The sequence below is a fragment of the Argopecten irradians genome, chromosome 12 (assembly GCF_041381155.1).
Source record: "Argopecten irradians isolate NY chromosome 12, Ai_NY, whole genome shotgun sequence".
Lineage (NCBI taxonomy): Eukaryota > Metazoa > Mollusca > Bivalvia > Pectinida > Pectinidae > Argopecten > Argopecten irradians.
Genome location: NC_091145.1, coordinates 19,620,841 through 19,638,262, shown reverse-complemented (window position 1 = coordinate 19,638,262; position 17,422 = coordinate 19,620,841). Strand labels below are relative to the sequence as shown.

Here is a 17,422-nt window from a genome sequence, read left to right as displayed (position 1 = left end):
CATGGTAAAGTTATTTGGAGATGCAGGATATAATTTATATACACTGTAAAATGTGGCTTGTGTATCGACGGAAGCAATGTACGTGTATGAAATTTTATTGATATTGATTGTAATTATCATAATTATAGTTGACATATTAATTTGTGAATTACGAAAAAAATATGAAAACAGAGATAATCACGAATAGTTTCTAATGCTAGCATTTATAAGTATTTGCAACAAATTTCCATTCCTAGATGATAATGTCAATCAAAGTAAAAATTGTATTACCCATGCAATCTACAATTTATATTATATATTAATATACATATACCGTGTGCATTGTTAAAAAATGGAAAAAAAAAAACATAAATAAAAAATCATGGAAATATGTCAAAACATACTGAATGGAAACAGACAAGATCAGTCATTTACTTAAGAAATATATATTTAATTTTGAAAAGAAATCTGATACAAATAATTTTTTTAATAATAGGCCTAGTATATTTATTTGTTAATTTTAATATTAATTTCTTACTAGCAATTTCATTTAGAAACTTAAATATTGTGTATTCGTTTTAGTGATTTTACTAGTAGATTTCATTTAAAAATGATAGTCTAACTCCTGATCAATGAATTCATCGCCAAAATACCCGAATTTTTAGGCCTACTCCTTTCATATGACTCATATGTGCGTGTCCCCCAATGGGCATGTAATGTTCTCGAAGGTTGGCGCATGCGCGGCGGTAGTTTACAAAATGTTGGTCGATTTTAGCCTAGAAATGGTCAGCATTGGATTCAAATGCATCTATCTGATTAAATAATGGTGATAAAGTTAAAAAGCTAGAATAACATCCCCTATTAAAATCCAGGTATGTGTCAAAGCCGTGTGTGAACGGAATATTTTATGATAAGATATAATCGATGGTCGGTCGTACCTGATTTGGTTTCCCACACCTTTATAGAAGGACATTGCAGTAGCGAAAAAGCCAGAGAGAAGGTGATATCTTTTCTGATACAGCAGTAGCTAGGAGGTTCCTGACTTATTGCACATATGTACATCTCGCAAGTATTAAGTGGAGAGTTGCTCCCGTCTCTTGCATTTCAGTGATCCATTTACATTTACCTACTTTCCCAATCGTGCACGTTACTGACTCTTGACGTACAATGTACACTGTTCGTTTGTGTTTGCTTTACCCTAGTTTTTGACCCACCATTTTGATTACATATGCAGTGCATTGTGGGAGGTCACTAAAATTCAACACTACTATACTATCATTACAAATTCGACCGGGCCGGTTCAGAATACAGAAAGATAGAATTTCCATTATAATTATTTTATTTGATACATTTGCACGATAACTGATATATATTACTTAGTAAGGTATCTGACACGTCTTTCATATGTATTTTACTCAAATTTATATGGTTTATTTAGGTTCATGTCCCTTTAAATTAACGCAACAGCCATTTTTTATTACAAAAAATACACTACAAATACTCAACTTTGCAAGCCTTTTCGCAAATTTCCCAGTGGTGGTATTGTCTGATGCACCATGTATTACGTCCATAAAAACGATTTGCCCATAAAATTCAGGATATTTTCTTCACATTAGACGAATATGTAGATATCTCGAAGACTTATAACACAATAGCAAACTAAAATGATGCTTATTTATATCACCCCTGTTATTCCTTTACAAGCCGAATACGGACACAAACTCAAACTACAAACTATAGTATACATTTTTACATGTCGCTCAGTGTGTTTATTCTACGGATGAATGACCATCCGTGTCAGTGGCGTCAAAGGGTCATTGCTATCGCTATATCAGTTATCAAATTGAAGACGTAATGGTTGTTTGATATACACGAAAAATGAGAAGGCATAAACAGATGACCTTGGTTTTCCAGAAGACGTTCAGAGAGTTCTTGCGACCGGAGCTACATGCATTTTATTATTCTTCGTTTCTTATGTCAGTAATTATGCTCGTTGATGCCTTGTGAGATGTATTTTGTAAACGTTTTAAATGATATGTGATAATTAAATACTAGAAAATGTATCTCTTGTTGACCAATATGGATTGTACATTGACCTAGATGACGATCACTTACTCTGCTGTGAATGACATTTGATATAGGGCTTTCTCGTATAAGCATTTTCAAAAGCTCAAGTTAAGTTTTATATATTTTTTTTCATCTTGATATTACTATCAATCAAATACTTGAATAAAGAAATAAAAAATGCTGAAAGATAGGGTAATTAAAATGTCATTTTCGTGCATTGTTTGTCATAGTTTATCTTCGGACATTTTGACTGTCGATCGTGACCAACCTCGGATGAGTTGAATACCTCATATTCCATGAACTATTGACCTGGTCCCCTGCTGTTCCAGTTATAGGGGTTTTACTGTATTTCATTACAAATTCATACATTGATGATATTGTTTTCCTAAACATTATATCAGGCGTTGGTAGCTAGTAGGTGTGACCTCAAACTGTTCCTTCAAAAAGAGTCAAATTCAGCAGCAAATGTATTCGCTTTTCTGAGGCATTTTTTCCCGAAATAACATCGTTCAAATTATAAGAAACGATTTTCACAAACAAATAACATAAACATATTTTCAAGCAATTTTATATCCGTATATTTATTTATACGAAAAATAGATAGGGCAAACAGACAACCTATTTGTTTTCAAAACGAGTTCAACGAGTTCTTGCAACCGGAACTATAGATCGCAGCTCGAAACCTGGTAAAATAAAGAACGCCAACACCGCTGTGTCTAAATCTAAATGATCTGGATCAGCTTTAGGACAGCCGGACAGAACCAACGGAAACAATAGGACAATATGATGAGTGGAATTTTGAAGACTCTACCTAAAAGAATAATGAATGCCAGAGATGTCATGGCCGTTTACTATACTGTATTAAAAGTAACTTGGACACCATGTGGTTTTGCTCTCCATTTTAAGGAGCAGTGGAAAAATCCTTCTTTTTGACTTTTCATAGATGCTATTTTTTTGTGTTCATTATTAAGTCTATATTGTATAATGTCTTGCAACAGAAGTTTGTGTTAATTGCTCAGTTACCAGTTGTTCTGGATATGCTAGTCAGTTAATAAAGTAACAACCATTGTCAATTATGGTTTCTGTTTTATATTGACAAATTGCAGTCAAGTATCAATACATATGTGCCCATAACGAAAGAAACAACTCGTTAAATGGACAAAAGAGCAAGAATAAAAATCTAATATGAAGAATACACAAAGTTGCGTAATTACGCCAAGTAAAATCTTTGTTGCGGATGAACATCGATATAAAGAAAAAGATATCGCAGTAAATATGAAGACTATTACCAAACAGTTTTGGAGATATATCAACTAAAAATAGAATGTTAAAACAGAAATTTTTTATTTGGAATGGACCGATGGAAATCTACAGTGTTTAGTAGTGTCTTTACGAAGGAGCCACCATGAGCAATTTAAGGACAGCTCCCCGTCGCGTGTGTGAGGTACGTGATGTGCTTATGGTAGACTGCGATATACCCTTGTTGTGTCTTCATGAATAATTCTTGCTCTTTTAGTGCTATCCCTCTGAAGTTGCCGCTGAACAAGTACACCACACCAGGTCGTATTCGTGTTGTGTCTTCTTGTATAGTGGAATTCTTGCCCTTTTATAGTGTTATATCAACGGAGCATGGCGCCGAAGACACCAAGCAACACACCTCACCAGGTCACATTATACTGACAACGGGAGAGCCAGGCGTACCCCTCCCTTTAGGCTCGAAAGCTAATATAAGAGCTACGTTCAAGAAAGGTTCAAAGTTAGATCCGACCTGTAACCTAATAAGTTTAATAGCTCACGTAATGCAATCATTGGTCATTTGGAAAAAGACAAATGTTATATGGTAAACAACATAAAGGATGAACAACTGCACAACAACCTTTAATGCTGGAAGATTCGACCAACATATAAGAGAAGGTGATATGTATGTGTCATCTATGTAAACTTCAAAAAGACTTTCAACACGATTTCCCACCGTTGATAACTAGAAAGACTACGATGCTATTGTTGATTGAGCATGAACATTGTCAATTGGATATTAAACTGTCTTTTCCAAATAAAACAGAAACTAATAGTAAATGACATATCAGCCAATGACCAAACGATGCTATTAAAGTGACATTCTTCAAGGCTGTTTTCTGGGCCCAATACTAAATACGTTATCAAACACATATCTCTTTGCAGATGATACAGGAAATTATAGAGGGATTAAGAGCGGAGATGACCAGACAGTTATGCAAAATGCCATAGACAATTTAGAGGAATTATCAAACACTCGGCTTTTTAAACTCCATCCTCTTAAATGTAAACTAGAAATATGTTTGTAAGACATTAAGTGCTCACAAATATTTCCTAACCTTAATCATCCTCTGAAACAGGTGCACGTAGCACTTTCGCTCATTATCCTTGGGACTATTGCAAGGAATTGGTTTACGCCCTTGGTGCATTGTAATAAATACTTTCCTTTACTTCATCAGAACTTAAATGTGAAATTACTTTTAAGTTTATCATATTGATATTGATACGATATACATGTTTCGCTGTCGTCCAGTCTGTGCACGTGATGACTTACCTGTGTCATGCTTGAACGCCTTTCTTGGGCACATTAGATCTAGAGCTCAGACACTCAGACTGGTAATTAATGATGTGTTTTTATTCTGTTTCTTTTACGCAAAACTGTGTTATTTATTAACAAATGCGGTCTATGGTCACAGGGTTCAGTAAGCGATAATGCAACGTACACCTAGGACCTTAATAAATTAAATATGTGGCCGGTATTAAAAGTTATCCGTTTCGTCACTTTCTTTAATTGACTATATAATCCTGAATTGCATTGTACTGTTCCGGAAGTTTCAGAAGTCGATCAGATGCTTAGAATATTGTGACCGATGCAAGATTTTGTATGATACGCCGCTTGAAGTTTACACAAAACAAATGCGTTTAGCACTGTGTGATGTCACTGTTGTTAATTTGTAGTAGATTATCGCTGACAAGTACATCTTAATATATGTTTTTGGAAGTTTGGTGTCACAAAATCATGGCGAAATCTATCAAACGGTATAAGACACTGACTTCCAGTATCGCGTGCGCACCGACCAGGAAAATAATAGCACGAGTAAACTCGCACTAAATAAATCTTTCTAGATTTGCTCTTAATTCAAAATGGCCGTCAGAAACGATGTTTGATATACAGCATGCATCTGCAAACATACAGTAAAACCCCTTTAACTCGGACTGCAGGAGACCGAGTCAGATGTTTTTATTATCTCGACACGAATTATTTCATCTTGCATTGTCAGCTTTATTTGACATTGCTTTTATCACGGATTTTCCGATTACAACCCTTCTAAGGGATGGTTTATAGATTGTACAATCAGATTGTTATGTTATTTAGCAATTATTGCTATTTGAGTTCTGGTGTTTAGAAACGTTTTTATGTTAATATACATATGTTTCCTAAACATTTTTCCTCTAAAAGGGAGAAATTCGCTACGTTTCCGGATGCTTAGTCATCACCAAACATATCTATGTAATGTCATTCGTTTAAAAATTGGTGTATTTCGTAAACATTTCAGTAGGTGATGAGGTGATACAGGACATATTCAAACAACTATGGAATGTCTTGAAGAAGAGGTCGACACTGCTGAACGAAAACCGCCCTCACTTTACAGAGGCCGCATGTCGCAACATAGAGTCACGATATGTGATGTTCGCAGTCCTTCCAGCGGTGCAGGAATCCAAAGGAAGCATCTGTAATTCCATCAGAAAAGCGGTGACCAATCTCCTAGAAGAATCTGATAAACACATATGCCGGTCTGTAGCCGTCCCAGTAGACTACACCCCATCTATTTCCATGCGGGAACTAGTGACAGCATTCACAACGTCTTTGAAAAGGTTTCAGAAATCGCTGAAACATGTGAAAGAGCTGAGGTTTGTAGTGTCATCTGAAGACTGTCTTAACTGCCTTCACGAAGAATTGTTAACATGCGAGGATGTAATTTTACCGAAGCCGACAACAAAGCATGTGCTTGACCTCACCGACTGCCAGCTTGAAGGTAATTATAAATGGGTATTTGGGACTATATTAGGAAACACAATCCTTTGTTTAACACAACATAATTGTAACCGGCATGTACCAAGGATAAAAAGGCGAATAAGTAATGGTTGAATATATGATGCTTTGATAATTAGCCCACTTAGCATTTTTTACTTACTTATTAAATCAACGTAAAAAATTATCACGTTCTGTATGACCTGAATGTGTTTTTAAGAATAATTATTATTATGGTGGGTCTGAAATCATGTTGATAGGATTTCTGTATATAAATCTTATTGATTTTGCATACATTTTTTTTCTAGATAATTCAAGCGCCAAAATATCTACATCTCCGATTGATATTGAAGTTTTCCATGGAGATCTGGTGCACTCAGACCTTGTACAGGTGCATTTTATATATACATTATCAAAGGATAATCTATTGTTTTCTAACTGTAAACAAATTTCTGCAATTAAAGGAATGCAATTTGAAGCATTTAGATGATATATGTTCATTAACTTGTTGCATGTTTTTTTTGTATTGTAAGAGTATATGTTCATATTAAATTCTTTGTATTTGGATAACGTTATGTCAAGGTAAGATTTGATGTCATGAACGCCATAAACAAGACTTTAGGTAAGTGCGGTGTATCTATAAATACATGGAAGCACCAATTAGGGTAAATACGTCTAGTATACATGGTATTTGATGTTTTAAATGAAAATGAAACAAAAATAATAGAAATGCAATTTACACATTAAAAATTTGCTTCCGACCATAAGGCGAAATTAAACCCTGCGTTTATGTGCTTCTAATTTGAAATTACCTTTTAGCAATGTTGCCAAATAAAATATTAGTGTCTCGGAGATACTTGTATTTTTGTAATTACCTGTTAACTATTTTTTCCATTTATTAGAACGTGGACATGCTTGTGAACAGTGTCGGCTGCAGAGGTGATATGCTGCGTGGAGCTATCAGTAAAGCTCTGATAAAAGAAGGGGGAAGCCTAATCAGACAGGAGTTTGAGGAGAAGGTCACTGACGGTCTACGGTTCGGTGAAGCAGTCTTAACGGGTGCTGGAAATCTCCAGTGTAAGAAGATATGCCATGTTCTACTGTATAATAAATGGGACACCACAGGTGATTTCAGCGTCAAGGTGAGTCTTTTTTGGATTGAAATCCTACAATTGCGACTAACAACAATATTTCAGCCTTAATGATTTAGATATGAAATAACAAAATGATATTAGGATTCTATTACAAATTTAATTGCCGAAATTTTGTCTCTCTAAATCAGTAAATATTGCGCTAATTCATGCGTATGAATTTTGATATGATATTAAGATTTCAGTTTCAATGTTAATCACTATAGTACTGACTTTCTACTTCAATAATGCAGTTGTTGAGTCAACAAAATTTTTTATTTATAACTTTTTGGTAAAAATTTAGGAATAGGGAAAACCAGCTTCAATTTTTTAATGAAAAACATGGTTTGCAGCCTGAGAAGCTGAAGGAATTTGGTGTCGATATAATAGCATTATATCATCATTTAATGAGTAGTCGGTCTCCGTTTAATATAGGAATCCCGCCAAACAAATATAGGTCAGATCCTGGTCTAGTTGTTATCTCAAATAAAAGGTGACATCTTTCTCGAACGTAGTAGCAATACACATCAGAACACGTAACAAAGGGGATCTTTCACACAATAAAAAAGTCATAATAAATGAAATAAAATTATAGCAGGCTTGATCTAGTGAGTGTTATGGAAGAATGTCTATCATAGAGAAATACGTATATGAAGTATATATATTTCATTTAGGACATCTGATCTAACTCATATTTCGATATTTGATATTTCGGAAGCATCATTCGTCACGTAAACCGACCGAGCCCCCATGGATTTGGACACGCAATTTTTTTTTTTTTTTTTGTAATCATCAGTTCAGAGTGCAGATGATCAGACTTTTCTATAAATTCATCCCATTGAATAAAAAGAGAGAAATGTTGTACGTAGCAGAGGATACACAAGTCATATTGTGTTAAAATTTGCAATTTGGGACCCGTCAAATCTGTCTTAATGCAGGTAGTCTTTATACAGATGTGGTCGCTTTTTACATTTCAGATACTGCGCTCTGTCATTATAAAGACACTGCGCCAGGCCGAAAATGAGCACTGTATCAGTCTTGGCATTCCTGCGTTGGGGACGGGCTTTCTGGGATACCCCATCAAGGAAGTGATCAATATGATATACAATACCATAGAGATGTATGGTCGTTGTCACAGTGCCACGTGTATTAGGAGAGTACTACTGGCTGTCAAAAAGTCCGATGATGTATTTAACGAGGTGGGCTGGACTACTTTTTATATCATTCCATGAATGTTCAATCTAAACTAACTCTTAATATAGGTGTTTGTATAATTAAGGATTAACCTCTTACTTTGCTTAGTTTATGAGATGATAAACCCAATGCAGCACGAGGTAAATCAATTTACCGACTGCTCCATTGGATTGATCATCTCATAACCTAAGCAAAGTAAGAGGTTAATCCTTTTATTTACTGTTTGTTTGCTTGTTTGATTATTTTAACGTCCTTTTAACAGCTATGGTCATGTAAGGACGGCCTCCCATGTATACTGTGTGTTGCGTGTATGTGCGAGGTGCGCGTTTTGGGAGACTGCGGTATGTTCGTGTTGTGTCTTCTTGTATAGTTGAACTGTTGTCCTTTTTATAGTACTATAACACTAAAACATGCCGCCGAAGACACCAAGCAACTCAAGTTATTAGGAAATAAACAGATCTCATAGTTTATCAATACAGAAACAGTGGCAATTGTGAATATTTGCGCTCAATTTCATTTCATGCATGTGTTCTTTCTTTCTTTCTTTCATTTTTCAAACTATAAGAAAGACACATAACTTTTTTACAAAATCTTTTCATACCCCACAAAAAGCACGAAATGCTTAATTGATACTAAGCAATAATTACATATTACGAGCTTATGTTTTATTATATTTACAGGCCTTACAAAATGTGTTAGATTATCAGGAGGCCCGACAGTTACATAAGGGTATCCAATTCTACAGCCAAAATGTTGGTAAGTGGGAAATATGACAAATACGATTGTTAATATGTTTTTAATAACCTGTTGATGATATATAGTTTCCTCGTATGATAATTAGGGTTTTTAAAAGATTATTTTCATACTAAATCTGACTTTCTGATTAGCATATTTTTTATACATCTATGAACAAACAAATTCCAGAATGGCGCGAAAACCCGACGTTATTATGACGTCACAATACGGACTTTATCTTTGCGTATTGATTTTAAAAATACATTAAAAGTCAACGGAATCGTAAAACGTATTTGATTTGCATAAGAAGTCTGAAAAATATTAGTAGTATTAATGACATTTTTGTTTTGTTTTACATTTCATCGGGTTATGCAAAACAGTTTATTTGCATACTTTTGTGACAATCCGCTACTCGGATTTACACAGACTGCAAACAATATATTTCATACCCGCGATTGATGAAATTTCAAAATACATGCAGTGATATAAATGCTAAAGTGATAGTACCAAAATGATAGTACAGTTGATATGATCTCAATGGTAGCAGAGAATGTATGTATTTTTCTAATTGTAGGTATAAATCCAGGACTGGACACAAGATTCCATTTCTGGGAGACAGTAGATCGAGATACTGGAGTCGTTATACGGGTCGCACCAGACTTTCCTCTCGGGGTCTATTTTAGTATCGATGTTGTGTACACCTTGAAGGAGACAAGCTTGTCATTATCACAAGGTTTGTAATTAATCGCAAAAAAAAATAATAAAAATAATAAATAGATAAAAATAAATTAATAGAAAAAGTAGAATAAAAAAATCTTGTGAATGATATCAATAAAATCTTTCGAATTATTAAACAAGCCATATTTATTATTTATGCTTTTAGAAAATACAATTCTGTACCTTCGAGTGATGCGTGTAACCGTTGGCTGATTTCGTGTAAAATAGATTTGTAGTTTAGTATTGAGATGGTATATAATTATTTTCTGTAGAAAGAAGTCTCCCGAAGGTCCACTTTGATAGATCAGACAACATCTACAAAATGGAGGTGGAAACTCCAAAAATCGGTGACAAGAAAGGCGGGGTCACTAAAACCCTGAAAGAATGCATGACGCATGCGCAAATTCAGAAGTACATGTCAGTTGCGTTTCAACTACACACCCATGGTATGGATCTTATTTTTAGATAATGAAAGATTTCGTTCAGAATGTATAGCAGTAAAGATTATGATGCTTGATACAAGCGATCCCCCTTCGTGAGTACCTGGTTCAGCTCCCATTGGTTGTTTTAAAGTCAGTCTTATTAATAAGTAAGAAAAATTGTTATCTTGTGAATTCAATCACAGTAACTGTTAAAAGCAAGACCAAGTGAGCTAATGACAATTTTGCTTTCTCCCGAACCCACTTCTGGCATATTTTTTTTAAAAGTTTTAATTTTAATACACGTGCATTTTCTTTCATTTCCGCACTTGTAAGGTTAATGATAAGCATAGTCTGATTCTAATTGCGCTGAATATTTTACATGGTTATCGTATTATTCATCCACAAAACAAGTTTATAACTCTTTCAGATCCTGATGAAATACACAAGATCTGTATCCTGATATCCAAACTGATAACGAAGGTTACAGACAGGGGATCTCGGGCTCCCAAGTATTCAATACTTATCGACAGAGACATAGACATCAAAAACATTGCAAAGCTACAAGGTACATATGTTTACTATTTTATATACATTCGCCGCTTGCGCTTGCTGGAATCTGGCACTGCCAATACATTAAACTGAAGCGTTACGCTTTAATCATTCCTATTAATGGCAATACTTAATATTCCAGGTGTTACTCTCACTGTAAATACATCCATCCTGTCTTTGCAACATTCAAAGGAAGCCTCTGCAAACTTGATATTTCGGAAGCATCATTCGTCACGTAAACCGAACCGATCATTAACCTGATTGGATAGTTTTTTTCTCCTAAACTGCCTTCATCTTTATTATCTCTGGTACCTTTCTAATGTTCATTTTGGTCGTCAACACATCTTGCATTAATATTCGTTTATCAAAATAAAAATCTTTGAATTGGAAAATGACTATTTGCCGGAGTCAAATTTATTTTGGCTCGTCTATGATTTTAGGACAAGACCTATATACATGTTTTGTATGCTTAGACTGTTATTTGATATACGGGTATATTGGTACCAGTTGATTTCACGGTATTGTTCTGATTTTGTTTTAGGAGGCCAGTTACACTTCCGGCGGAAATGCCGTTTCACAGACCAATACATGGAAGCAGGGATATTAATATCAGTGAAATCTAAAAGTAGGTCCACCTACGAACAGATACGTCGTGAAATAGAAAACCGAGTTAATGTAATCGCAACCGCTTATTTCAGGAACTACCATCCATCATAGACTTAACAATAATATTTTCCTAATTCGTTGATGCTACGGTATTCTTACAAACTATCAAGCTCAAAGCTTTGTTCACTCAAAGAAATACAAGGTAACCTAATATAATCGTACAATTCTTCATATGAATATTAATGTCCAATATTAAATATATTACAGAAAGCCTTGTTAAATGGACAGAATTTTAGATTTTATTCCATTATAAATTGATATACTGGTTTTACATGGATGAATTGTATATATTTATTCAGTGGCAGTATATTATGTTTTTCTTTGTAACTTAGTGGGCATTATTGATTTCACAAACATTCAAATATTTCCGTATTTTTATTTGTTTTTTAGATGTGCTTGATTTACCATTTATTTAGACATTATTATTTCACCGTTATTGTCACAGGTTATGAAAGATACATTCTATCTTTATTATATTAGAAAATTGAATGCAAAATCATTTTCTTTTGTTAAAGATGCTCCACCACCGACAAAGCATAAACGATACCCATCGTTTGAACAATAAATGATGTATAGTTGTTTTAATATGTGTCTAATTAACACAAAAATGCATATACGTGTAAAATAGATTATTTTGCTTTTGGTGCATGCACAATAAGTACCTAATTTCATATGGGGCATGGATTTTTTTCGGGAAGCAATCAATTATTATTGAATTAAGATAAGAAGCTCAAATTTTCCCATGGTGGTAATGGTGTTTTAAAGTAAATTACTCTTGTAACTGAAGAAAAATACTAATGCGTCTCCTACAATTTTCGATAGAGAAAAATAACAATCGTCGGCGGTAGAGCATCTTTTATATAATCATTGAATGTTAATACCCAAATATTGCGAAATTCAATTATTTTTGCTAGTGAAATACATAGAGAATGCATGGTTAGTATCTTACAATACAAGATTTATTTTTGTGCGAGACTTAGGAAAGCTAGTTAAAGTTAGTTACTTGGTTTCACCCAAAGCGAGAAGCATCATGGAAATACTGGTTGGGGGGTTGGGGGTTGCAGCAGGTTTTAATTGCAATTGATAATACGTTCGCCTTCTAGCTTCGCGCTAGGGACAATTTCCCTTTAGCTTAGTTGGTAGAGCGGCGGACTAGTAAATCTGGGGTCGTGGGTTGAGCCAGGCTGACGGCACACTACTCTCGCCCTGCCACAATTATGCATCATAATATATCAAACATAACGTAAATGTAATGTGCAAGTTAACTAATATCGTCATTAGGTAGTAATTATTTGACAAAATGTGATATTTTTACGATAAAGAATATTACAAAGCATAATGGGGCTTTAACATTTTAAAGAGCGATCATACAAACGGAGGGTCACTAGTATCCGCCTTTTGCCTTCGTTTTTTTTAACTTCCTCTTACTACAACGTTATTTTACTGTATTCTCTTGTGTTTTATAGTACTTGTATTATGTGGTCGTGTCTGTTTTCTGTGAGTTGTAAACCATGAGGGTATGATAATGATTTTGTTTCTAATGTATGATTTAGTTCTTTGTTTCAGTTTATTAAAGTGACAGTTCTAAGAGTACATTAAAGTTTTCACATACATTTTATATTAGAAACAAACCAGTTGTAATGAAAGTCAGATTATTTGGTTTTACTGTGATATGCCAAAAAAGCCACTGTGGTGAGATGTGTGTGAAATGTTCAAACGCATTCGCTATCCGCCATTACACATTGTAGTCGGACGTCTTGTATGCCGAACTCTGGCCCTTGCTAGTGGATTAAACCAACTTTTTTTTTCTAGAACTACCCACATTGGTCTTAGAGTATTGTGTTTACCGTGTTATGTGTTTGCCCCTGTCTATACAAATTCATCAGCTCTTAGGTGGAATGCATTACATTTGTTAACTTGCGTGACATTTGCTCGGATATGTGTAAAGTATTGCAATACGATTTGTAATTTCAACTGTTTCCAATTCTTCACAACGCCGTGAATTTTATCAATATCATATGTTTTTATTATGTTTATACGTTTCATAAGAAATTTAGAACAATACATTTATGTCATATTTTACCTCATGGTTATGTAACAAAATAAGCCCCTCTTAATTTCCTCCCATACATGACACGGTTATCCCACGGTTGCTAGGGAAAAGATAACTCTGTCTTTTACTGGGGTATCGAAAAGAGACCATTATTACGCACAACGACGTTCATATCGACTGAATTTTCACCATTTCTCGTTAAAGTATGGTAGAAAAAGAATCTTGCATGGGTCAGTCAGTGGACAAGGATATCTCAACCCAAGTGAAAGATTTCGGCTAATCGGTCGAAATCTTTCACGTGGGTTGAGATATCCCTGTCCACTTCTTATACCCGTGTGAGATTCTATTAGTCCTTTTTAATGTCAATAAATTCGTTATCTACAATCACTTGTATGTAAGGGGCCAGTGCTATTTAGACGAATTTCTTTGATAAATTTTGTTTCACCTACTATATAGTTGCTAATACTCACGGGGGTTTCAATTTCGATAAATTCGCGGTTTTATAAAAAAAACCATGAAAACTAATTACTCGCGAAATTGATCATAATCATGGTTTCACGTTTTTAGCCTATCGTAAGTATGACTCTCTGAAAAGCTAGAAATATAATTCGCGAATATAACCGCCGCGAATTCCGTTTTTGCATATTACAGAGTTAGTTCCCTTGCGAGTTGGTATCGATTGTAACGTCATTATGAGAGCAATTCACGTCTTTTCCTTCGAAACGTGGTATGACGTTATACTTGCAAACACATGACGTCACAATTATGACATACCCGTTAGGGCAAATAGCTCTGTAATATGCAAAATCGAAATACGTTCCAAACAGTGAATTGCGAAATTTAGCAACCATAACAGCATATTTATGTTGATATATAAATGTATGTATTTCGGTGATCTCAAAGTTAAGCGCACAATCTAATGAAATATCTACTACTCCTGTACATACTATTAAATAAGTAAGAGGAAAAGTTAAATTACAATTTACTTCAATTGTAAACTGAATCGAAACGGATTATGTGCGTAGTTGAATACTAAAAATCAATGCAATTGTGATCTTTTTCCCATATGTTATTGCGATAGGAATCTTTCTGGTTCCTAAAACTGTGGTATTTACAATTTATGTATTTTATTTTAATTAAATTATAAACTGTTCCTGTATTGTTTCTATTTACTTGTTAAGTTTAAACTTGAATGAGGCTTCCTTCATCCAAAATGGCCCGCTTGTTTATGTATAAAATAACTGTTAGTACATACAAGATGCAGTAAATTGATCGCATATATTTTCAGGAAAACAGACATTGAATAACTCTTGAATTGTGACTGGTAATACAGTTGTTCAAGTTAAGTGCTTTTTCCAATTCGCAAGAGTATAACCACGTTTAGTAGTCATTTCTTCAAAGTAGTCATAAATCAAATAAATAATACTTATTTTGTTTTCATTTACGTTGTCTTCTACAAGGGAGGTAGCGTTGTAATGTACAAAGACGGAATAAGCCTCTTTACAAATTTGAATTTTATTAAAATTTATATTTATTACATAATCCGACTGATATCCAGTGACTTCCAGATGGAATATTAATAAAAAAATATCATATGAAATACACTCTCATTTAAGATCCTATATTTGCGAAATATCGATGAAAGTTCGGGATATTATTTGTCATTTATTGTCATATCTATACTTGTTATTTTGGTATCCTTTGCATTTCAAAGTTTCCTGTTCTGGTCGAACACTTCTTCAGTTCAATAAAATACTTTTATAAAAATGTTATTGTGACTACATTATAACAGAAAAAAATCAATGATAATAAAAACAAAAGAATAGTACTGTTGAAAACAATTTATTAGTTAAAATCAAAGGAAATGTCAACGATACAAATTTTAAGTTCTCAAAAAAAAAAACCGAAACAAAATCAACCGCACAAATTATTGAAAACTGTTTGCATGTTTTCCATAATAATTGCATTTCAATATTCTTTTATTAAGTAAATGCATATTTATTAATTAATATTCAGTTTCGATAATTTGCTGACATAATGATTAAAAGTATGAAAATGAGAGATATATTTTTGTATTTGTGTAATGACTCCAGAATATTCTTTCTAAAGGTGCTACACCGCTGACAAATGGTATATTGTGTTGTTTCAATATCAAAACCATGACAGACGAATTTGTAAAAAAAAATAACGTACTTTATACTTATACTACCGTTGAAAAGCTTTTTATGACATTATACCCTATACGAAATGAATTATTGATTCAACATGCAGCCAATGAAAAATAAATTATTTCTTATTATTTCTGTATTAATTAAACATATACTTTTACACGAGTAAACACTAAGTATTGTCCAAATAATGGATATCGTAAAAATGTATATACTCTTTCAGGTGTGTAATACCTTAAGTAATTAAAATTTTCAAAAAATGTACTATGATTATTAGATAATCGTAAATACCATCTTTCTAAGAAAATAGCTTTATTACATCAATATCACAGGCAATAACTGGACGGACATATAGAATAACACAACGTATCTACATTGTAAATTGAAATCTAATCGTGAACTTTAAAGGCAACAAAGATCGGAGATATTGTTTGAATTCAAAACGTGGACATAATTTATTAATAGTCTATTAGGATTTTGATCAAGGAAAATAACCGAGCCACGAGGCAGAACATTTTTAATATTAGTAATAAAACCGTAGAGATGATCCAAACTGTAACGGCTGAGGTAATTATACATTCATACACAGAAGCAAACATGTAACAACAAGTAAGACCAGATAATGCTAGTATCAATTAATCAGTCAAGGAATCGAATGCTTTAATAAAAGGGGAGATAATTCATATATTTATAAAGCAATAGTGGATATAACTTAAACAGTGATAAAAAAGAACTAACATTACGTGATACGAGATCTTGTTAATATTTATAAAAAAGTAGTAGAAAGATCGAAAGTTTTAACAAAAGGGAAAATAATTTATATTTATTCTATAAAACTGCAGAGATATCTTAAGCCGTAACAATAGGGGATATAACTTAAGTATCTTTCTTTAAACCGGTATCTACAATTTAAGATGCACAAAGGAGAGAGAGACAATTTTAATATCGTTTAGACTGAAGATCGAAACAACGGAGTAATCTAAGAGACTACTAAAGTATATCTTCAAAAGGGAATATGTTTGCTATTTCAAACCGAGAAAATAAATATATCTTGTCTTAAAGCTATCATATCATGCTGTAACCGTTTGGTCTGTACACTCGTTATCACAATATTGATATCATGTTTTGAGAATAAGCATCTAATAATGGTAATATCTCCTTATATAGCTACAAACGTCATCAAAGCCATTATATATCTAACTTCTAAAAGATAATTGTATACATTATATGTATTTGTTGATAATAACAGGATGGATACAACAAAAACATTACATGTAATATAATCTTAGTATTGGTCCATGTCCCATCACGATTTCTTTCTTGATATTATATTGTTAGTTTCGCTTGATTTTGTTCTCATAATACATTTTGAATTTGAAGTAAACGCCTGTTATTTCGGTCAGGAAAATCTTAATCCTTCCTAAAAAAAGCATAATCTTAGTAATATTACTTTAAAAAGTCTACTAAGCCTAAGTCGAATGTGCACACAACATCGATATAATAAAATAGCTTTCCGTGAACTTGCTCGTTGTCCTAATAACTTCCTAATCTCATTTCTTTATATCTCATGATCTCCTTTCTCTAATTCGCCTTGCTACACTCCTTTCAGACCGTCGGCTTAGGGGACAGTCCACGTCACGTGCTTTGTCCAGGATCCGCCACTTTTCATGAAGAGACCATCTCGGGTCGCTGCA

General features: G+C 33.7%; 1 protein-coding gene across 3 annotated transcripts in view; it reads right to left on the bottom strand.

The window, feature by feature from the left end:
* Positions 1-15,456: 15,456 nt before the first annotated feature.
* The window catches only part of LOC138335981 (uncharacterized), a 47,765-nt gene continuing 45,799 nt past the window's right edge, over positions 15,457-17,422 (bottom strand). For all 3 annotated transcript variants that reach the window (XM_069285210.1, XM_069285212.1, XM_069285211.1), the window contains one exon: positions 15,457-17,417. In XM_069285210.1, the coding sequence (XP_069141311.1) occupies positions 17,347-17,417 (71 nt within the window). In that variant the 3' untranslated portion in view covers positions 15,457-17,346. The remainder of the gene's footprint in view (positions 17,418-17,422) is intronic.